The sequence below is a fragment of the Poromitra crassiceps genome (assembly GCF_964638095.1).
Source record: "Poromitra crassiceps genome assembly, chromosome: 17".
Lineage (NCBI taxonomy): Eukaryota > Metazoa > Chordata > Actinopteri > Beryciformes > Melamphaidae > Poromitra > Poromitra crassiceps.
In genome coordinates, this window is record NC_139635.1 from 19,096,671 (window position 1) to 19,121,474 (window position 24,804).

A 24,804-nucleotide genomic window follows, 5' to 3' on the forward strand; every position below is an offset into this window, starting at 1 on the left:
AAACAATGCATCCGTGGTCGGGGGTTGATGGCAAGCTTGAAAGTAATTTTGAGTGTTTTTCTTGTTATCTAGTCATCAAAACTATGTCAAATTACGAAAGGTGATAGCAAAACAGTCAAAAATATGATTTGCCTGGCTTCGCCGCCTGACTTTCTCCCCCGTGGGAGATGGAATATGACGCTCCGCAGGGCGTGGAGCTTCCGTTCCTAACCACGACCCATATCCAAACCCCTAACCCCAACCGTGTACATTCAAACACCACCTACAAGGGTACCGTGTGCATCCTCATCCGCCACCAAAGGTACGCAGATCGACGCAGTGTGCGCGACGACGTGTTGGAAAACGGACCGGAAATTTGGGAAGTTGTTTTTCCAAACTCGGGGGGGAAAAAGCCAGGAGGCTGTGTGAATCGACCCTGACGCTCGGCGAGAGTGTAAAATGGAGGCTTATAGTCCAGCGTCTGTTGTCCTGATCCGCTGCCTTCTTCTACTACAGAGAGAAAATAGAAAGAGACACAGAGAGAAAGATACACAGGGGGAATATAAAACAAAAAAGTTGTTTTTTCTTTTTACAAGAGTCCGTTTGAGGGTTTCAGCGAGCGACCGCCCTCCTCCTTCTGATACACACATTCTCCCTCCGCCTGCTCTGTGTGCATAGGTGTAGCCGCCATACAAGTCCCACTGTGTACTTTCTATGTATGTGTGTGTGTGTGTGTGTGTGTGTGTGTGTGTGTGTGTGTGTGTATGCATGTATGAGTGTGTTGGTATGCGTGTCTACTTGTGTTCTTTAGTAGGGGCAAAGTAGAGCTCCATGGGCTTGTTGACCTTCCAGTACTTCTCGCTGACCAGCTCCAGGGAGAACGAGCCGTTCAGGACCTGAAAACACAGTTTACAGTTCAAGCATTAAGCAGCATTTGTTTTTTCTTTTCTTTTCTTTTCCTGTATCTGAGTTTGTTTGTTTTTTGTTTTTTTTCTGTGTTCTAAAAAATGTTAATTGCTAAATAAAAAATATATACCGTAAATTCCGGACTATAAGGCGCACCGGTGTATAAGCCGCACCTTCTAAGTTGACTATTTTTTTCTTATATAAGCCGCACCGGACTATAAGCCGCGGGTGTTTTAATGGTATTTTTTGTTTTTTTTTACAGTGCACACAGTGTCCGCGGTGTGGTGAAAAGAGGGCAAGAGAGGAAATTAAAACAGAAGTGGATTTATAGTTAGAAAGAGTGCTAAAGAAGAGAGAATTCCGTTTTTTATTTTTTTATTTTAGTTACTCACAGTACTATTGACCAGTCCAACTCAAAAGATATTCGGCAGTTTCACTTTGAGCTCTTGTTCCGCCGCTGTCCATCAATGGTTATGACGAGTCTCGCTGGGTACAGTACGCCAAAGCGATATCCATTGACTTTAACCTTTTCGATTATGCTGTTGTATGTTGCGCGTTTCTGTTGCACCAACGCGGAGAGGTCCTGCCGGACGAAAAAGCGCGTACCCTCCCAGGTGAGGGGCTTCTTCCCCGCAGCCTGGAGGATGAGTTGACGGTCGGGCCAGCGGAGTAGGCAGATGAAGATGGCCCTCGGTGGCAGGCCGGGGTCTGGACGTGGCCGAGGCGCCCGGTGTGCCCTGTCCACCTCTGGTGGTTTCTCGCCTTCCTTCAGGTCCAGGATGTAACACAGGATTTTGCCACGAAAGCGTCCATGTCACCAATCTCAGCTCCCTCTTTTACATTGATCAGGCGAATGTTATTTCTTTTACTCCTGCTGATTAAGTCATCAACCTGCGTGTGCAGGGTTTCGATTTGTCTTTGCATTTTATCCACTTTCGGACTCACTGTGTTGTTTTTGTCCTCCAGTGCGCTGATGCGCTTTTCCGCATTAGAAACTCTGTTCGCTTATTTTCTTTAGTGAGTGAGTGGATGGACTTCTGCACGTTTTCAAACTTGTTTTCAAGCTGCTCAAACCTCTGAGCGATGTCGGACTTAATCGATAGTGTTTCACGGAGTAAAAGTTTAGCCCAAGCCGTGTATCTCCAGCCTCCAGCAGGTGAGTCATTTCCTCATTCATGGCGGTGATTGCTTCGTCTTTTTCTTTCTGCTTACCTGTGTTGTGTTATGTTATGTTATGTTATGTTGTTAAAAGAGGGCAAGAGAGGAAATTAAAACAGAAGTGGATTTATAGTTAGAAAGAGTGCTAAAAAAGAGAGATTTTTTTTTTTTTTTTGAAAAAATCCATAGATAAGCCGCACCGTTATATAAGCCGCAGGGGCCAAAAAAGGCCAAAAAACGGGAAAAAAGCCGCGGCTTATAGTCCGGAATTTACGGTATATACTGTATATATATAAACAAGGCCAGGTCGAAACCTGGCATAGCCCCGGTGCATGGTATCGTCACGCATTTTTTCCAAAGGTGGGTTGTATCATTTTAGATAGTTATTGTCATGCTAATGCCTGTGCAAGTGGTCATTTTTCTGATCAGTTTGTTTTTAAGTACTTATTTGACATATAAAAAGGGATGATTGACAGCTGTGGCAGCCAGTCTCAAGCCATCATCTACATGCTACAGGCTCTTCACCTTATAGATCTGTTTTAGATAGAGAAGACACTGCTTGGTAAAACAAAAGGAAGACACTGCTTGATCTGTCTACCAGACTGTATATCGATGGACCGCAATAAAAAGGACATTGTTTTGAGAAAGCTGCGGGAAGTTGGTTGGGGACTTAAGTAAGTTCAGAAAATAATGTGTTTTATTAGTTACTCCAGCTACGTTATCGTTTATTTTAATACACAATGGTTTTAATGGAAGCAGACTAGCATTAACCGCTTGTCTGTTTTGCCGGTTTTTGTCGGCTTCATATTACTCTAACCTAACAACCGATAACGATAGCTGGAATAACACAATAATAGACACATATTTTCAGAACTTACCAGGCTTTCCAACTACCTGCATATGCCAGGAAATGTGTTTTATAATGTTAACTCCCGGGTCTAACCATAACATGGGGCCTACACAAGTGTACACAACAACCAGCCAATAGCTAATCGCTAACGCGTTAGCGTTAGCTTACAGACACTGGAGGTTTTATTTTTGGTATTAAAGCAATAAACGTTTTTATATAGATATCTCAGGGAAGTGCTTTGACTGTGGGGATGTTCGTTCAATCTTCACAAGCTCCTCTCTTAGCTGGATATACAGAGAAGAGACCAGGCAGGCTGGCTAACATTGTGTAAAACAGAAGGAACACACTGCTTTATCTGTCTACCAGACTGTATATCGATGGACCGCGTTAGCTAGCTAATTAGCCATGTTAGCTGCCTCAGTAGGTAACGTTAGCCTATAGAGAGTATTTATCTGACGTTTATGTTAGCTACTCCTCAAACCTGCGGGTGATAATGGTTTATGCGATGCGATGTATGTTGAAGCAAGACAACGTTTTAATGTACCTTGAATTTGACAAATTACGACGGGTCGTGCTCACGCAGATCTAAGCCCTGGCCATCCTAGGCTCAACGCGAGACTCATCAGTCATTCGGATGAGTCTTGCGTTGAGGCTATGGCCATCTGTATTTTTACAAACGCCGAAATATTCCCATACAGCCAACGTTTTTAGATGGGGGAAAGTTCAGGGGGGTCCTTGCGTTCTCCTGCTTTATCACACACATGATTGTAAACACACAGGGACAGCTCCTCACAGCTCCTCTCTACTGTGCGTCTGGCATGCAGCAAGGGGGAGGGGCCGCGTAAGCTGCATTCTGCAAAGCGACCTGGGCACGTTGTTTTGGGGAAACAGCTGATACCGTGAGGAAGGTATGACGGCAAATCTTAGTGGGGCAGCGGCGCCCTCTAGTGGCCGGCCGCCATTTAGTCGGCTAAAACGGTGCATAATAGTCTTGGCGACATGCGGGAATGTAAGGCCCCTGGTGCATTACCAGCACCGGGGCCAAAAATAAAAATAAAGCATTAAAGGGATAGTTCAGTTTGTTTGAAGTGGGGTCCTATGAGGTACTCTCATACAGTCAGTGCACTGGGTAAAGCACTCTGGACGCATCGTGCACCGAGATAGGAGAACTGCACTCCAGCTGCAACAGGTACAGAGAGCTGTCTGCTGAGTGTGATGGGGGCCAAGAGCAAAAACATACAAAACAACAGAAAGAATACATAAAGTGCTTCCATACTGCTCACCTGGCATAATGCAAGTCTCCACAAGCCCTGTGATGCCAAGTTGACTTGAAAATATGTCATTTACACCCTGTTTTTAGCTGAAATCGTCACTGGAGCTAGCAGCTGAAAGTTCAACAACTAGGGTACAACCTTGCTACAGTGACGATTTCAGCTAAAAACAGGGTGTAAATGACATCTTTTCAAGTCAACTTGGCATCTCAGGGCTTGTGGGAGACTTGCATTATGCCAGGTGAGCAGCATGGAAGCATTTCATGTATTCTTTCTGTTGTTTTGTATGTTTTTGCTCTTGGCCCCCATCACACTCAGCAGACAGCTCTCTGTGCCTGTTGCAGCTGGAGTGCAGTTCTCCTATCTCGGTGGGCGATGCGTCCAGAGTGCTTTACCCAGTGCACTGACTGTATGAGAGTACCTCATAGGACCCCACTTCAAACAAACTGAACTATCCCTTTAAGCAGCATTCCCTGCTGTACAATTCCACACATTTTCCAAGTCTTCCTAAAAGCAAATCAAATGAACAGTTTAATTTCCACTCTGTTTGAAAGCCATCGAAAGCAATGGAAAACACATTGTGCTGTGTTCCTGTACTCACCCATGATGGAAAATCACAGATCTGATTAAATAAATCCCCTGTCTTAGTTTACCTCTCTCTAGATGCCCTTTTAGACTGGCCAAAAGAGCCACTAGTATCCACAAACTACTGGATGTTTCTTCGGTCTAAAAGTGACCAAGCCGATCAGTTTAGGGTTTAGGCGATAGAGCGAAGCCTATAGCAGCCTAGAGTTTGGTTTTATTTTCACCAAATTACCGCTTGTTAATATCAGCCAGGGTTTTGCGTCGCAGTCGTTGACTGACAGGTGATATATATAGCATGCTTGGCACATATGGAAATGTCGGTTGGGATCTTGTGGATACAGAGCAAGTGGAATGACAGCAAATCGGTTCAGATTTGGGGATTTCAGAGCAGTTGAATGACGGACAGGTCTGTTATAAGAACTTCAGATGCGTGCTCACTAGGGTCGTGCCGAGTGGCGATCGGATCGTATGTTGCCGACTCAATGGCTGAAATGACGATTGATTTTCCATAGCCCCCGCCCCCCGTGTGTGACTGCTCCCTGACCCCGCCCCCCGTGTGTGGCTGCTCCCTGACCCCGCCCCCCCGTGTGTGTGGCTGCTCCCTGACCCCGCCCCCCTGTGTGTGGCTGCTCCCTGACCCCGCCCCCCCGTGTGTGTGGCTGCTCCCTGACCCCGCCCCCCTGTGTGTGGCTGCTCCCTGACCCCGCCCCCCCGTGTGTGTGGCTGCTCCCTGACCCCGCCCCCCTGTGTGTGGCTGCTCCCTGACCCCGCCCCCCCGTGTGTGTGGCTGCTCCCTGACCCCGCCCCCCCGTGTGTGACTGCTCCCTGACCCCGCCCCCCCCGTGTGTGGCTGCTCCCTGACCCCGCCCCACCGTGTGTGTGGCTGCTCCCTGACCCCGCCCCCCCGTGTGTGACTGCTCCCTGACCCCGCCCCCCCCTGTGTGTGGCTGCTCCCTGACCCCGCCCCCCCGTGTGTGGCTGCTCCCTGACCCCGCCCCCCCGTGTGTGGCTGCTCCCTGACCCCGCCCCCCCGTGTGTGGCTGCTCCCTGACAGCAGAGATGCGACGCAGCAGTTTGACTGAGCAGAGTGTGTGTTGATCAGACCAGACCCTTAACAAACACTACTAGCCTGCTGCATTCAAACATGTTTCTGATGTCCGCAACGAGCCCCGCCACCAAAATCTTTAATTACAAGTCTCCCCCCGTCCCCCTATCCGTCTCATCTTCTCTTCTCATTCTCCACATGCCACGTGCAAAACTACTCTGTGCTCAGCTCCATAAGAGTAACGTTATATGTAGATGTAGGCACTAGGCAGGCACAACGACCGATGAATTAAACGTTGTTGGACCGTAGTTTTGCGCTTGCGATGACATCGTACATTGGCGATGTCAAAGGGTGGCGATTGGATGATCTGACTGAGGTCAAGATCGCGCAACTCTAGTGTTCACTGCATGCTATGACGCGCTGTGTCCGTTATTCGTCATTTGTCTAATGACTTGACGGACCTGTTAAAGCCCCGCCCCTCCAGTCAGTTGGGTTACTTTTAAGCTATTTCATGTGTAGCCGTGTTTCTTTCCTGCTCTGCTAATTAGCCAAAGTGTTCGCCGCTGTATTTTGTTGACAAATAACCTTATTTTGGGCTCAAACTCTTCAATTGGCTCACGTGCTAGAAGGGGGTGCTGACGTCACACTTTGTCAACGCTCACGTATCACGTATCACCTGTCATATAAATAATATACAATATATTATAGTGAATACAATCTGCCATTAGCTTGGGTTAGCTACGTTTTGCTAACCTAGTTCGTTCTGGCTCAAAGCGCCGCGATAGTCACTTTTAACCAGCTCGGGTTACGCTTTTTCAATTTCTTTTTGCTTATTATGCCCACCAGCTTTGATATCTGTTGGCTGGTTATGCTGATATTTACAACAATATGTGGCTTCTGGGTGAACGTTTAGCGGAGTTGAGGCAGCCATACTGTTTCAGGTCTGGCCGGCTGGAAGGGAGACGGAGATCGTATTGAAGGTAGGAGCGAGGCTCGGCCAAAACACACAGGACGCGGAAGCGCAGCGCAGAAGAAGAAGAAGCAGCAGAGCGAACGGACATTAGGCTATTAAACTTCACAAGCGCAGCTGGGAATATTTGCTTAACTTTCAAGTGGGAGAAAAGGTAAGAATACATGATTGTTAACGCTAGTTACCTGTAGCCTTGATGGGAGAACTGAAAAGCCCTTGCCAGTGTTCTTTTAAGAGGCTACATGGCGTTAAGTCTAAGGCAGCGTGTACCAAAGTCGACGCTGCGCGCGGCACGGAGAACCCTGAAGCTTGCATTTCGGGTCGTTCCGTTTGATTGAGCGGTCATAGAAACATGGTTGGTGCAGGGCATTTACGGCAACATGGAGATTATGGGCTACAACCTGCTATCAATTGTTGAGCTCAATAAACACAGATCTAAATAGAGAGGCAAAGTGACCGCCTACTTCCTGCTTCAGCACTGGACCAGAGATTTTCATCCACCATTTATTTTCCCAAAGAGATTTCGTAAAATGCTTATAAAAATAGTTTTACTTCGTCAAACCAAGCGGTTCAGCTATATTTAGAATCGGGAGAGACAATAGAACATTTCACTCGGACCAAAAACGACATAGAAAAAATATTTTCTTTAAATCCGAAATTTTTTTACGTTTTGGTCAGAGTGAAATGTTATGCGATCTCTCCTGTTTCTAAATATATCTGTACAATTTGGTTTGAACCAGTAAAACTCTTTTTATAAGCCTTTTAGGAAATGTCTATGGGAAAATAAATGACGGATGAAAATCTCTGGTACAGTGCTGAAGCAGGAAGTTAAATCTCTGGTACAGTGCTGAAGCAGGAAGTAGGGGGTGACTTTGCCTCTCTATATGTGACCGGAGTTGATTGTCGTTATTCCCAGAATTGTCCGGGAAACTGAAATCATGCACGTTGTCCGGCACCGTTCTTGTCTAACGTAAAACGCTGGTGTGTGTGTGTTATAGGGCTGTCACTTTTTCCCCAAATAAAGTTCGAACGCACTTTAATTGCCCGCAAAATGTTCAAATATAAGTTTTTTGGTTAATTTTTTTTTTTTTTTTTTGCAGGCCAGGCCACCGGGCATCGGCCCGACGTGTTAGCTTGGACGCTCACAGTCACAACACTGCCTCACAAACTTGGCTGCATCCAACTCGAGACAACTTTTCAGACCCTGGAGACAATCTTTCTCAGAAGAGACTAACGCGACAAATCTGGAGACTTTTTCTGAAAATGGGATTAACATTACCAGCAAGCAGCAGTTGGTTAATTAAAATATATATATATATAAAAAAAAATCGAACAGGTCAATTACACATTCGAACATGCCCTCCTCCCCCACATTCAAAGTTAAATTCGAATTTCGAATAAAAAGTGACAGCCCTAGTGTGTGGGTGTGTGTGTGTGTGTACTCACAGTGAACTGGTTGGCAGCGGTGGGGATGTAGATTGTGTACTGTTTCTCCGAGGCTGCCTCCACGTTGACAGGACTGGCCTCAGCGTTTCGTCTGAGCTCCTCTAAAGCCAGGCGCACCGCAAGGTATTTAGACAGGTGGTCCACTGTGGCGTTGCCTGACGTTTTGATGTAGCGAGGGACAAACTCCACGCTGTGGTGACACAGTCAGACACACACACACACACACACACACACACACACAGTCAGACACACACGTACGCACACACACACACACACACACCCACAGGAAACTCACTAAATACACAGGTAGACATACACACAGTATATTTGTATGTTCTGGTTGTGTTATCAGGGTTCCCACACCTTCTTCAACATCGAATCCAAGGACTTTCAATTCCCCAAATTCAAGGAGCCAACACAGCCTAGTTTGAGACGTGGATCAAGGTTCATTACTGTTACAACACTGAGTCTTTATACTCAGAACCAGCAGAAGCTGACACAGACCAGTAAAGAGAGAGAGGCTTGAATGTGTGAACTGTGCTGTGTTAGACAGCAACGCTGGTTACAGAATATTTTGCTCTCGCTTGTGGAGAGCTGGAGGCGGAGTGACATGTGAGTGAGGTGCCCCCTCCTAAACCCTCCATTCAAGCACTCTCAATGATGCACGTCTATTTTCATCAACTTTTAATGCAACTTTTAAACTTTTAATGCATTTGTCAAATTCACAAACTTTCATGGATTTCAAGGACCCGTGGCGACCCTGTGTTATGTTGGTTAGGTATTTAATCATCGTAATTGATTGGATTTATATAGCGCTTTTCAAGGTACTTAAAGTGCGTTACTTTACATAATGTGTGTGTGTGTGTGTGTGTGTGTGTTTAGCACGCTCACCACACATCAGCTATCACAGTGGAGAGTAGAGGACTGAATGTGCCAATTAGATACAGAGGGATGATTAGGTGGCCATGATTGAAGGAAGGCCTGTTTGGGAATTTCACCAGGGCACCGGGGTTACACCCCCCAGGGCGCCGGGGTTACACCCCCCAGGGCACCGGGGTTACACCCCCCAGGGCGCCGGGGTTACACCCCCCAGGGCGCCGGGGTTACACCCCCCAGGGCGCCGGGGTTACACCCCCCAGGGCACCGGGGTTACACCCCCCAGGGCACCGGGGTTACACCCCCCAGGGCGCCGGGGTTACACCCCCCAGGGCACCGGGGTTACACCCCCCAGGGCGCCGGGGTTACACCCCCCAGGGCGCCGGGGTTACACCCCCCAGGGCACCGGGGTTACACCCTCCAGGGCGCCGGGGTTACACCCCCCAGGGCATCGGGGTTACACCCCCCAGGGCATCGGGGTTACACCCCTACTCTTGTAGAGTCGGGACCTCGGTTTTACGTCTCATCCAAAGGACGGGACAGAGTCCCTGTCGCTGCGCTGGCTGGTGCATTGGGGAGATTATTCAAGAAAGCAGAGGGAAGAGCACCTCCTACTGGTCCTGCAACACCACTTCCAGCACCAGGTGGTCTCCCATCCAAGGACTACCCACCATCAGGCCTGCTTAGCTTCCCCAGCAGGCCGGCCATTTCACGCAGGAGCCACAGTGCCGACAATGTGCGTATGTAAATATGAACGTAAATTCATATTTATCATCCACAGAACACTTCACCACTCATGTACATATTGTATATATTGACTCGATTTGATTCGATTTGATTGCACTTGCAACCTTGCGATTGCCGTTCGTTATCTTCCTACTTCTTATCCCTGTATATTGATGTGACCGCTACGCTGCATACAGACACTAAGACAAATTCCTCGTATGTAACTTGCATACTGTGGCAATAAAAGTGATTCTGATTCTGATGTTTGAAACCCTGCATTTACTCGACTCCTATTTTTCTGTCGCGTGCGACTACCTGTTGTGGGCGTCGTCCTTCTCCATCAGGGTGGGATGTGGCCGAAACACCAGCTCTATTTCGCTGGCGCCCCCGTCAATCACCGAGTCCCCGCCCCCGTTCTCGGCAGCGTTGTCCATATCCAAACCGCTGTCGTCGCTCGTCTTGGTGCGCTTGATGCTCGGGCCGGCCTCCTGGGGGAGAAAACGTTTGTAAACCACGTGATCAGAGATGTTTTATGATTATGTAGGAACTAGGAAGGAACAAGATGTTTTATTATGTTCTATTATGGCCCAACCTACCTGGTTGCTATGGACGGAGGCGTTGCTACAGTGGGAGGAGTCTCCATTGTCCTCGGCTCCACTACCGTTCTCCACTGTGTGTTTCTTACCACGCTGCAGTCTGGACAAAACACACCAGGTATTATTATATTAGATATTATTATCATATACATTATTATATTATTATAGGCAGAGGCGGGCAGAGGTTACTACACCTCCGATTCCTGTCAGAGGAATACTTCCATGATGTAAAAAAACAACGCTGCCAAAGCTCTGATAGCTAATAGATGTATGTAGATAGCTCTGATAGCTAATATATGTATGTAGATAGCTCTGATAGACTACTAGCTCTGATAAAGCTCGGTAAAAGCGCACAGTCAGGCACCAACACAAGCATATGCTACTGGCACGTCACCCACTGTGTGAGAGACAGACAGGTATGATAGAAGAAGTGTGTTCACACGGGAGTTTCCGTTGTCCGGTAATTGCCGGACTTTCTCCGTTAGAATTCATTATGCAAAGAAATGTAACTGGCTCGTTAAAACACGCATTCCAGGAATATTATTTATATTTATAACGATAATGGCGCGCGCCTCCCAGCCTGTCAGCCTCCCTGGCTGTCAGGGGTCGTCTCTCGGAGATTCCAGGCGGGCGGGGAGCACCCATGCATCATGTCCGCTCGCTCCGCACAAAGCCGGTGGCTGCCTGGTACTCCGCGGATCCCACTCGCGTAGCACGACAACCCGCTGAGTCCCACCCGATTTGGGGGTGGAACACGCCAGGATTGGCCGATGCCAAAGCCAGTCGACAGAATTGTCAAATCAAATCATCGACACCGTATATGGTCCGCCTCTCAATTTGTTTTCAGTCTGAAACAGACTCAGATGCACGTGACGAACGGGTTCGCCTCGACTTTAAGTAGTAGGCTATTATATTTTTTCTGAAACCAAGCGGGTCTAACGTTATTGTCAATGACGATGATAATGTTATTAAAAGCAGACTACAGCTGATTGACACGCGGTGCTCCACAGGCTAATTCAACTTCACAAGCGCAGCTGGGAATATTTGCTTCACTTTATTCAACTGGAAGAAAAGGTAAGGAAACATTATTGGTCGTTGCCTGTAGCCTTCATCTTGAGCTGAAAGCCAGTGTTCTTTTAATAGTTCATGGTGTTGAGTTGCTATTATTCCAAGCAGCGTGTATCAAAGTGGACGCTGTGCTTCACGGAGAAATTAAGTAACGCTGAAGCTTGCATTTCGGGGTTATTGTTTGATTGACCGCTCATAAAAGCATGGTTGGCACAGCCTGGGAATGTATGGCAAAATGGAGATTATAGAGCAGTGATACTCAACTTTTTTTTTTTACAGTGCACCTGGACGCAACATGCAAGATACCCGCTCAATAAGTGTCCAAATGTTCATGTCATTCTGGCCAATACTCCACTTCTGTTAGAGCATTTCAGTCTGGAATATGGAATATCTTTCAATAATCTATGATTTAGCTGCTAAATTGTCAAATACCGCCATCTACTCGCTACCCAGGCACTTCTGTATGTACTTAACCTAACTAACTTAACCTAACTAACTATCCGGTGTGCGCAACATTGTCAGACTAAACTCCGGCTGACACCCCAAAAACCTACAATCCGCTACAGAAAAATGTATATTGTTTGTTTATTAACTGGCCCCTGGCCTTCTATCATTTCACGAAAGTGGCCCCCGGGCAAAGCAAGTTGAGTATCCCTGTTATAGAAGCTATAGCCTGCTATCAATTGTTTAAACACAGATCTAATATTTGTCTGGAATTGATTCCAATTAGCCTGTATTTACCTGGTCATAGCCTGTATTTACCTGGTCATAGCCTGTATTTACCTGGTCATAGCCTGTATTTACCTGGTCAGAGCCTGTATTTACCTGGTCATAGCCTGTATTTACCTGGTCATAGCCTGTATTTACCTGGTCATAGCCTGTATTTACCTGATCATAGCCTGTATTTACCTGGTCATAGCCTGTATTTACCTGATCATAGCCTGTATTTACCTGGTCATAGCCTGTATTTACCTGATCATAGCCTGTATTTACCTGGTCATAGCCTGTATTTACCTGATCATAGCCTGTATTTACCTGGTCATAGCCTGTATTTACCTGATCATAGCCTGTATTTACCTGGTCATAGCCTGTATTTACCTGATCATAGCCTGTATTTACCTGATCATAGCCTGTATTTACCTGGTCATAGCCTGTATTTTCAGCCCTTCCTCTATGCTGTGAGACAAGGCTTGCTGGTTGTTGTGTTTGCTGATGCGGGCTAGCACCCTCTCCTGGTGAGCTTCGTACTCGTCGCGGCTCGGGTAGATCTTACCTGGAACGGGATAAACGAAGACAAGACACTTAGGCTACGTTCACACAGCCATCCTTAGTGCTTGAATCTGACTTGATGCTCACATGTAGGGATGCACCGATCGATCGGCACGTGACCGGAAATGGCCGATTTTCACGTGATCGGCGATCTGCGCCGGTCACTCTAAAATGCCGATTCTGTGAGCCGATTTTCAAGTGACTTGCGCGAACCCAAAAGCAGCGAGACAGAGTGGATGAGTTGCAGCCAAAACAAAAGCTGCCACTACACAGTACACACATGCCACAGCATGTCTTCGTCGGTGTGGAGCCGCGGAGGGGCCGCCGGGTAGGTTGGAGTCCACAGTCTCCAGTCTGAGCGGCTCGCTTCACCTCACCGTCCCCTCTTCCCCGACCAGCCTCCACATCACCGCTGCCTGCTGCTGCTGCTGCTATCTGTCAGTCACGTTGTAACCCTAACGTGTACAGCCAGGAGAGGACTTTTGTTTCGTATTGCGAATAGAACGACGAACATAATAATAAAACGCATCGGACCAGTGTGCAAGGTTTTCTGTGAGAGATGATTTTTTTTCGAATGGCGGATTAAAAAAAACGCGCTCTGTGTGTAAACTACGATATTCAAACGGAGTCAACTCAAACTCATTTCCTCATCTAGGCTACTCAATAACAGCCAAATCCACAACTGTAGAGTGGGCATGGCTTCGAAGGTCTCTGGGCTTCAGAGCTATAGGCTATAAACTCCTTGTCCATGGATAACATTTTGACGTTCATTTATTTTATTTTATTAGTTTATTTGGTAGGGACATATACAAAAAAACATTAAACCCCATACGGGAAGATATGCTTTGTAACAGATTTAGCCATAGGCTACTTTCCATCTGAAGTCCCTGTTCTGTTGCACCTTTTTTCTTTTGGAAAAGTAAATGCATGATAGCTGTGGGATATACTGGAATTAATTGTTTTATATTCATTGTATTTACACAAAAAAGAAAAGCTCTGTCCAGTAACCTGGAACACTTTTATTTTGAGATGTTTTTGAGTGAGATCGTCCTACCTCATGCAAATGATAAGAAATGTGACATGAATGTTAATTTTCTATTAAAGCAAAGTTAAAAAGTTAAAAAATAACCTGCCAATTATTGTTCTTAGAAAAAAAATCGGAATCGGCAAAAATCGGTATCGGCAAGTCAGACTATTCAAAAATCGGAAATCAGAATCGGCCAACAAAATCGCAATCGGTGCATCCCTACTCACATGTGATTTTTATGTGTGGCTGTTCACACAGACTTTTTAAAAGTGGCCCATATCCGACTCCAGTGTGAACAGATCACGGACATGAAGTGACCCGCATGCACAGAACAACAACAATAACGTCACACGCAGCGCACTGCTGTTCTCCGTAAACCCGGAAGAAGACAGCAGTAAACATGGCGGTAGCTGACGATGTTGTTTCATCTGTTGTTCACGGTTTAATTTCAATGCCCGCGTGTTGGTCCGGTCCTCCCCCTCCCTCCTCCCGCCAGCGCAGAATAGTGACGAATGTCGCTCTGGAATAACATAAAAGTCACATTGAAGTGGTGGACGCTGCCAGAAAACTTTTGGATATTGAAGACATTTCGGGAGATGACTTGACGAAAACGCTGAAGGAAGCGTTCGCTTCGGCCTAGACGACTGGTCTGGGCCACAGAATGTATATTGGGGTGAATGGGCGCATTTTGGGTGGACAGTTTGTATTGATATTGTATTTGCACTATAGTTTTAGCAATACAGTACTGTAGGTGGCGGTAATGCACCATGTAAGGATGCCAACTGCCATAAAACTCAACAGAAGAAGAAGAAGTAGTCACATTGAAGCATTAAGTCAGATATGGGCCAGATGTCTGTTCACACCGGAGTCACTTTCAAAAACATCAGATTCGAATCTGATGTTTTACCACATTTGAAAGTAGCCCAGGTCGTCTTTAAAAAAGTCACTTTCAATGTGACTTGTACTGTTCACACAGTCATGAAAAAGACTGATCTGAGTCACTTAGGGGGGAAAGATTAGATTCAAGCACTAAGGATGGCTGTGTGAACGTAGCCTTACACACTCGTTTCTCCTTCTATTTGAGGTCACTGCCATGGATTGCAACACTCTGCAGTGCCTCCAGCACGTGTCTGCTGTGAGCACAGCGGCTTGGATGTGTGGCATGAAACACACTTCCTAATCAGCACAGCTGCTTGGATGTGTGGCATGAAACACACTTCCTAATCAGCACAGCTGCTTGGATGTGTGGCATGAAACACACTTCCTAATCAGCACAGCGGCTTGGATGTGTGGCATGAAACACACTTCCTAATCAGCACAGCGGCTTGGATGTGTGGCATGAAACACACTTCCTAATCAGCACAGCTGCTTGGATGTGTGGCATGAAACACACTTCCTAATCAGCACAGCTGCTTGGATGTGTGGCATGAAACACACTTCCTAATCAGCACAGCTGCTTGGATGTGTGGCATGAAACACACTTACTAATCAGCACAGCTGCTTGGATGTGTGGCATGAAACACACTTACTAATCAGCACAGCTGCTTGGATGTGTGGCATGAAACACACTTACTAATCAGCACAGCTGCTTGGATGTGTGGCATGAAACACACTTCCTAATCAGCACAGCTGCTTGGATGTGTGTGGCATGAAACACACTTCCTAATCAGCACAGCTGCTTGGATGTGTGGCATGAAACACACTTCCTAATCAGCACAGCTGCTTGGATGTGTGTGGCATGAAACACACTTCCTAATCAGCACAGCTGCTTGGATGTGTGGCATGAAACACACTTCCTAATCAGCACAGCTGCTTGGATGTGTGGCATGAAACACACTTACTAATCAGCACAGCTGCTTGGATGTGTGGCATGAAACACACTTCCTAATCAGCACAGCTGCTTGGATGTGTGGCATGAAACACACTTACTAATCAGCACAGCTGCTTGGATGTGTGGCATGAAACACACTTCCTAATCAGCACAGCTGCTTGGATGTGTGGCATGAAACACACTTCCTAATCAGCACAGCTGCTTGGATGTGTGGCATGAAACACACTTACTAATCAGCACAGCGGCTTGGATGTGTGGCATGAAACACACTTACTAATCAGAGCGTCAAAGTTTGGGTCTGGACGCAGCGACCTCTTGGACACCAACTTCTTACGACAGGTCGGACACTCCTTATTACTACACAGAGAGAGAGAGAGAGAGAGGAAATGGATAGATGGAGACATCAGTTGACATAATCAACAAAATCTAATTATTCAAACATTAAAACTATGTATGAATGTCAATTGTTCGTCTGGATATATTTAAGCATTTGCAATAGTGTAAAGTGGAACCCTGAGAAATAGAACGCCCTCAGTCCCACCACAGTAGCATTAAACCAACATTTCAAACAGAAGTATCCTGGAGCCACATCTGAAGCAGATAGGATTTGGTGAGTATTCATTTATGCAGACGTCTGCTCAGCATAACGTTAACCGGGCAGCTCATTCAACGAATCACCTAACGTTAACGTTAAACAGCCCTGAAATATTGTTTTTTTGTTTGAGAAGGCAACGTCAAAAGAAAACAAAACGTCACCCATGTCAGTAAACTACTGCTTGCACTCAGAGCGTGTGTGTGTGTGTGTACACATTGTGTGTGTGCAGCCTCTGCTGTTTTCACACAGTCATTAAAGGAACACTCCGCCCATTTTCAACCAGCTTTGTATCATTAGAACATCAGTAGTGTATCAGAAAACTGTAAACGGTTTTGAAGTCTGTCATTTAATTTGACAGTTATTGAGTGTTAAAGTGTGGACTGGTCCACACTAACTCAAATTAATAACTCATTAACTCAAATGAACTCTCAATAACTGTCAAACTAGATGAATGATGAATAGTTTGACAGTTATTGAGAGTTGATTTGAGTTAATGAGTTATTAATTTGAGTTAGTGTGGACCAGTGATGTCACTGGTCCACACTTTAACACTCAATAACTGTCAAATTAAATGACAGACTTCAAAACCGTTTACAGTTTTCTGATACACTACTGATGTTCTAATGATACAAAGCTGGTTGAAAATGGGCGGAGTGTTCCTTTAAGCTATACCTAATATTTCCACCAGGAGAGGCAGGAGCAAAGTCAGCAGCAACAAACGCATACGCAGCCAAACCATAACAGAAGATTTTCAGAAGCACACATTATGCTACATGCCACTTGTTCAAATGTTTATACCGGTAATAAAGGAGTGTATGTTGAAGTACGTGGGATTTGTTGTTTTTGTTTTGTTGTTTTTACCGTGGTAACGAATTGGTATCGAGAATCGTGGAATTTCACTGGTAACGACGACTACATTTCTGCATGGTAACATCCCTACTAGCACAGTGCTGTCACACACTAATGTTCATCTGTGCTGTAATAGTGACTGAATGAATGAATGAATGAATGAATGAATTTATTAACTCATTGAGTGCCAATGACGTCGATCGGCGTCAAATGCGTTTTTTGACGTGGTACGTGGATCAAAGCCTCAGGCATCTCCTGTACAAATATTGTAGCTATTGAAGGTGTATAACCTATTTTACGGACTCATTAGGTGGCGACAGTGCTCTCCAGATTAGAGAAAGGTCAGGAAAACAGCAGGAAAAAGCCCCGTGATGAAAGAGAAACCGATGCATGCTGCAGCCAGAGCCATATAGATTGCTCTGGCTGGAGCTAACGTTGGCTGCGAACAGCAGTCAATCCGCGCCCACAACTGAGCCCCTGTCTCTGCTGCACAGTTTCTCCACACGATTAGCCGCCAGAAAAGCAGCACCCGACGCCGAAGGGCCAAACCATTCTCAGCAGTCCGGTTTGGCTTTTCGGTGTCGCGCTGGGAGCCGGCGCACAAAAACGGAGCGCTCCGAAAATAGACGCTGGGTGCGTGAGGCTGTGTGTTAGTGTGGGGAGGAGTTTGCAGCTGAGGGGGGGGGGGGAGGGGGGTGGGGCACGCAGGGCACCACACAACTACACCACGTCACTACATCAGAAAATATTAGCTTCAGAGTCAGTGAATGTGCTTGAAATGCTTCATTTCACAAAAGGCTGAATATCTCAGCTTCTAATTTGAAACGTCTGTTTTTGCTGAAAACAACCTATCTTCTCCGGCTCATAACTAAAGAACGGAAAATGGTATCAATAAACTTTTTTTTGCTGATGATACAATAGAGTCTCCTCGTTCTTTGTGCGTGTTCGGTGTTTACATCGTAATATCACACAATATTCTGTGGGCCTCGAGAAATCACTGAAAACGCTCTGAAACTCTGGCACTGGGAGCGTCCGTTCTCCAAAAGTGGCTGGCACTCAATGAGTTAAGACAGTTGTTACAAAATACAAATGAACAGATAAAATCCGTACACCGGTATTCAAATTGTCAAGGAATAAAACTCAATAAAGTACACGACTCGTTTCCATTGTGGTCCTCGATGACAACAACAACAAGGAACAACTTTGCAATGGCAGTGTGCTCTTCTTCAGCTGATTAATCAATAATCGATTATATGTTGCAGCTTTAATATTCACGCTAGTGATGTAGCGGATGCTCTTTATCCAGGGTGCCTTGCCAAGCTAAGCAGCTAATCAGGGGGCTGGATGCCACTACAAGGTCAAACAGGGCTAGTCTGCTTTTCACCACATGGCAAAGGTCACTCACCCAGATCTCAAAGCGGTGATAATGCAATCGGCACAGAAGCGGTGCAGACATTCTTTGGTTGTCATTGTGTTCTTCAACATGTCCAGACAAATAGGACACATCAGTTCACTGTGGAGGGATCTGGGCGACACAGCTATCTCCAGCCCATCTGTTATAGCCTCCTGGAAATGCACAAGACAGAGCAGAGACGATGTTAGCTTCACACACAGACAGACACAGACAAGGTTAGCTTCACACACAGACAGAGAGAAACAAGGTTAGCTTCACACACAGACAGACAGAGACAAGGTTAGCTTCACACACAGACAGACACAGACAAGGTTAGCTTCACACACAGACAGAGAGAAACAAGGTTAGCTTCACACACAGACAGAGATAAACAAGGTTAGCTTCACACACAGACAGAGAGAAACAAGGTTAGCTTCACACACAGACAGAGAGAAACAAGGTTAGCTTCACACACAGACAGGGCAGAGACAAGGTTAGCTTCACACACAGACAGAGAGAAACAAGGTTAGCTTCACACACAGACAGGGCAGAGACAAGGTTAGCTTCACACACAGACAGAGACAAGGTTAGCTTCACACACAGACAGACAGAGACAAGGTTAGCTTCACACACAGACAGGGCAGAGACAAGGTTAGCTTCACACACAGACAGAGAGAGACAAGGTTAGCTTCACACACAGACAGACAGAGACAAGGTTAGCTTCACACTAGGGCTGCACGATATATCGTTTACACATCGTCATCGCGATGTGCGCATGCGCAATAGTCACATCGCAGGGCGTGCGATGTTAAAAGTAAATTAACTCGTCATTTTGCTTGATAAACTCTCACTTTAGGGGTAGCCTACTGAGTGAAATGCAGTCTCTCTCAAAGGTGAGAGATGCCCTACTACTGTACTCACTCATTTAGTGCTTAGCTTCAACACAACAAAATGGACAGAGAGCTAAATTGAATTATTTTTGCTTATGTTGCGTTGCTGACAGTAGCCCGTCGGATGTAAACGATGTGATTGCGTAGGCGGATGTGTCCACAGGTTGCAGTGCACTAGCAGGCTGGCTGCTGTAACTCAAACATGTCTGTGGAGTGGAGATATTTACTCTTGAAACACCAACAAGCAAGACAGCAACATAATGACAAGAAGGCTAAAGTGATTATTACTGAGAAGTTGTCCGTGTATCACCGCAGCTCTCTCTCCCCCTCAGGCTCTGATGATGCCAGGTCCTACACATCGGGAGCGTTTTTTTCGTGCGATTAATTCGCACGTCAATAATATTATCCGAACCTATATCAGTCAATGCAACCGTGCATACCAACGGCGAAGTTTCGCCAAGCGTTATTGCGGTGTTTATTTTTTCGAACCACGGTCCATTTTTCAGTAGTTCGCTTCCGACGTGTACACATCTGTGGCTGTGATTGACAGGTGGGTCAAAACTCGCATCGCAATTTCGTGCCATATATTCGCTCTTGATGTGTAAGGACCTGGGTTGAGTTAATCATACATAGCAACTCATTTACACAAACATTTCAGTGAAAATAAAAAGACAAGAGACATATCTTGGCAATTAAATGTATATTTATTACTTTTCACGAATGAATTGTTTGTCACCAGTGCTGCTACATGTGAATCGTCGTCTCTGTCTGTACTGCGGTGCGCTCCAAAACCGGAACTCCAGAGATGCGGAGTGTACCACTTGGTAGTTTCTGGAGGGGGTTTCCGGGGGGTCAGACCAAGTGTGTAAAGTGGCAGGGGTGTTTCATTGTTGATTTATTGAAACGGTAGATTCTGGCACTCAATATTAGGGGTGGGCAATATATCAATTGTATATCAATATTGTGATATGAGACTATATGGTCTTAGATGTTGGATATGGTAAAATATGGTGATGATACGGCATACATGTTGTCTTTCCCTGGCTTTAAAAGCTGCAGTACACTAAGTGAAATGTAGGCTAGTGACATTTTTAAAGTAGAATGTCATAACTCACTCACTTTTTCATGTATGTAAGTCATGGAAATCTATTGGTCAAAATGTGTATGAACCCTGATAGATGGTGCTCTGAGGCCTACCAGTAGGCCACAGCCCAGTGGTTGAGAAACATTAAAATACATAATTTCCCCTCCAATATCAGATGGACTCCTCTACAAAATCACCCAAATCAATCTAGAAGTATTATTTTCTTTAAAATAGAGCTATTCTGGTAATCTGGTGAAAATCTCTATTTTTTCATATCGCAATATATATCGCAGGGGTGGGGAATATCGCAATGTCAGTTTTTTCCAATATCGTGCAGCCCTACTTCACACACAGACAGACAGGGCAGAGACAAGGTTAGCTTCACAGACAGAGAGCAGAAACAAGGTTAGCTTCACACACAGACAGAGCAGAGACAAGGTTAGCTTCACACACAGACAGACAGAGACAAGGTTAGCTTCACACACAGACAGAGAGAAACAAGGTTAGCTTCACACACAGACAGACAGGGCAGAGACAAGGTTAGCTTCACACACAGACAGACAGGGCAGAGACAAGGTTAGCTTCACACACAGACAGAGCAGAAACAAGGTTAGCTTCACACACAGACAGACAGACAGACAGAGAGACAAGGTTAGCTTCACAGACAGGGCAGAGACAAGGTTAGCTTCACACACAGACAGACAGAGACAAGGTTAGCTTCACACACAGACAGGGCAGAGACAAGGTTAGCTTCACACACAGACAGGGCAGAGACAAGGTTAGCTTCACACACAGAGCAGAGACAAGGTTAGCTTCACACACAGAGACAAGGTTAGCTTCACACACAGAGAGCAGAAACAAGGTTAGCTTCACACACAGACAGGGCAGAGACAAGGTTAGCTTCACACACAGAGACAAGGTTAGCTTCACAGACAGACAGACAGAGACAAGGTTAGCTTCACAGACAGAGAGCAGAAACAAGGTTAGCTTCACACACAGACAGACAGAGACAAGGTTAGCTTCACACACAGAGCAGAGACAAGGTTAGCTTCACACACAGAGACAAGGTTAGCTTCATGCACAAACAGAGACAAGGTTAGCTTCACACACAGACAGAGACAAGGTTAGCTTCACACACAGACAGACAGAGACATGGTTAGCTTCACACACAGACAGAGACAAGGTTAGCTTCACACACAGACAGACAGAGACAAGGTTAGCTTCACACACAGACAGATCAACACAATGCAGGGCATGACACTAAGCCGTCCTGTAGGTAAAATCTTTGTTTTTCTACATTATTATTAGTTAAAATCATTCAAAGTGACCTTTAACATAAATCATACAAATGATTAGATGTTCAATGATCAACCTTTTTATTTAAATTCACCTGAAAAGGAAATTTTAATGTTTCTGTGTCTGTCTATCATGTCCGTCCGTCCGTCCGTCTGTCTGTCTGTCTGTCTGTCTGTCTGTCTGTCTCTATCTATCTATCTATCTATCTATCTATCTATCTACCTATCTATCTATCTACCTACCTACACAGAGATGTTTGTGTATCTTATGTATCTTACCACCTAACTGAGTGCTACAGTTAGGTGCAATGCTTGCATAACACAACAGGGTGTTCAACGCACCACCGTTTCTGTTTTAAACAAACGTTTTGGCGGGGCTGAACTCAGCCCGCCCTTTTCTGCCCTCCGTTCACCCCGCGGTCCGCGGATTAGAGCGATCAGAGCAGGTAAAGCACGCAGAGAGAGAGAGACAAAAGCAAGCGAACTAACCGCTTTTATTGGTAAACGGCTAAACGCTAACGTGCTGTGAGTGTGTGTGTGCTGATGCAGAGAGAGAGAGAGAGAGATGATAAGACAGACGGTACCTCACGGTTAACCCATTGATACCTGATGCAGCATTTGTGTGTGTATCCCTTTAAGTCTTAAAGGGATACACACACAAATGCTGCATCAGGTATCAATGGGTTAAGGGGAACTTTTTCTCCTCTATCATTCAGACCAGTACGGTATGTTGTCAAAGAGGTTTCATTTGCGTCGGCGTCATTTTCGTCACCGTTCATCTATCATCCCGGCTCCGTTCCCAAATTAATTGTCATCGTTCCCCGTGTCTATTTTTAACATCCCCGGGATGACGGGAGGTCCTCAGTGTCAAGTGTCAAGTGTCAAGCCCTGAGCCACCGGTAATCATTCAATACATCCATCCTGCTGGTAGGTAGGTACCTGTGGGGTTCTCTGTAGTTCGTAGAGGCTCAGCTCCCAGGTCTTACTGAGGGGTTGGACCCCGTTGGTCTGAACTGTCTGAGTCATCACGGCGACACTGAAATACACAACAACAACAAATATAACAGGTAAAGCAAAGAAAGCACTGACTGAAAATGTTAAAGTCCCTGGAAACCAGAAATATTTTTTTATTATTTAGCATTTTGAGTTCATCACATCACAGGAACCTATGTTAATAAGCCACCAGCCAAATTTGAACGATGATGAATGTCGCAAAGTATATAAATTTAGGTTTGACAGTCATGAGAATCAATTAGATTTTAGACTCTCTTTTCTCCCGCAGACTGTGTGGGCGTGTCCCGTGTGTGTGCGTGCAGCCAGGACTGCAGCTCCTCCGAGAGAGAGAGAGAGGAAGGGAAACGGAGAGAGAGGAGCGAGAGAGAAGGAAAGAGAGATGGAGTGTGTGTGTGTGTGTGTGTGTGTGTGTGCGCGCGTGCGTGTGACAGTGAGAGAGAGAGAGAGAGAGAGAAACCAGGCAACAGGCACACAGAGCGGGAGGTACGGCTCTGGCGGGAGGGAGACAGACAGACACTGAGCGAGTGCTGTGATTGGCCAAATCTTATGACGTGATAAGATCATTCAGTTTAGCACCGCGCGCACCGCTCTCTTCAATGAGGAAGTGGAAATCCAGACCTTGTAGAAAAGTGGCGATTTTCGGGGCTTTGGGCTGAAAGTAATGTCTCCTACTTTCTGAGGCACACAATTACTCACATAAGACCCTAAATTGAATAGTTAGAAGGTTTTTGTGGATTTTGGTTTCCAGGGACTTTAAAGATGCCCTAAAGTCAAAAATATGTTTTCTTCTTGTTCCTTCAGTTGTCTGAGCTTCACTGTGCTGAATGATGTCTGTGCAGAGTTTGACACTAGAAGCTGTTTCCGCAATCGTCTGCTGAAAGTGGAAAGTTTCTCTGAGCTCACTGAAAAGCCCATTTTCAATGAGCACGATTCATGACATCACGAATACTGGAGAGCCAATCGCTGTCCACTATTCAGCAGTTAAAGCCCTTGTTTTTCCACTTGCGTGTCACTCTTTGGTTGCAATTAGAGATGTAACGGTATGACAATTTTACATCACGATTATCGTGACCAAAATGCTCACGGTTATCGTATTATCACGGTATTCGTTAAAAAAAAATGCTGAAAATGTTCAAAAAGTACTGAGAAACTCACTGAAATCACGTTTTATATTGAAAACTCCGACCCAAAAAGGATTGATACACTCACTGAAATAATTTCTCCAAGGCTGTACGTTTGCATCTGGGAGAAGGTTGCCAACTTTGGTTGATGATGGACTGTATTTACCATGTTTTTCAAAGCACTGTAATCACGGTAGCACGGTTTTAGTGATAATGAAAATTTGAAATGGTACGGTTATCGTAAGGATTTTTTTTTATCACGGTTATCATTAAAACCGGTTCTCATTATTTAACAATGTACACTTAAATCAAATTTAGGGAACATTGATTCCCCTGGAAATTCAGTGGGTTCAGTATAATAAAATAATGATGCACGGTCTTCCGCCCATAGCCGGAAAACTCGGAGCGAGGATTTTCCATCCCGGCTACGGTCAGACAGAACCAGAACCTCTTGTCATTCTCGTAAAGAGGTCAGCATCTTCCCAACTGTTATCCGCCTCTTCAACGAGACCCGGAAGCCTCCACAATATCATACCACTAAGTCCAACATCACTTCAACACAGCATTATGTCACTCTACCATCAGGGGTGTCCAAACTTTTTTGAATGGGGGCCAGGTTAGATCATGTGAAAATGCCGGAAGGCCAGGTGCTTCTCGCATCATATGGGTTATAAAAAAATCAAATAAAAAATCACATACAATTGTATTTGGTTTACCATCTGAAAACATTAGTTCTGCATGTGCTGTTCCTACCTGGTGCATCTACAAACTGTATGCTAGTGCTGTCATCGTTAGGTGAAGGGAAAAAATGCAAATTGAACTTGCTTGATTAACCAATACTGTATACTTACATACTGTGTATACATATAGTATATTTTGAGAGACAAGCCGATGGCCACTTAACATCTGTCCACGGGTCGGACTTTGGACATGCCTGCTCTACATGATTTCATACAAAAC

General features: G+C 45.6%; 1 protein-coding gene across 1 annotated transcript in view; it reads right to left on the bottom strand.

Moving 5' to 3' along the window:
• rnf2 (ring finger protein 2) overlaps window positions 1-24,804 on the bottom strand; it is a 26,182-nt gene continuing 1,378 nt past the window's right edge. The window contains exons 2-9 of the mRNA XM_083653510.1: window positions 22,649-22,745; window positions 18,453-18,613; window positions 15,878-15,960; window positions 12,617-12,749; window positions 10,409-10,508; window positions 10,128-10,300; window positions 8,211-8,400; window positions 1-875 (exon numbers count right to left, since the gene is read on the bottom strand). Coding sequence (XP_083509636.1) covers window positions 774-875; window positions 8,211-8,400; window positions 10,128-10,300; window positions 10,409-10,508; window positions 12,617-12,749; window positions 15,878-15,960; window positions 18,453-18,613; window positions 22,649-22,735 — 1,029 coding nt within the window. The 5' untranslated portion in view covers window positions 22,736-22,745 and the 3' untranslated portion in view covers window positions 1-773. The remainder of the gene's footprint in view (window positions 876-8,210; window positions 8,401-10,127; window positions 10,301-10,408; window positions 10,509-12,616; window positions 12,750-15,877; window positions 15,961-18,452; window positions 18,614-22,648; window positions 22,746-24,804) is intronic.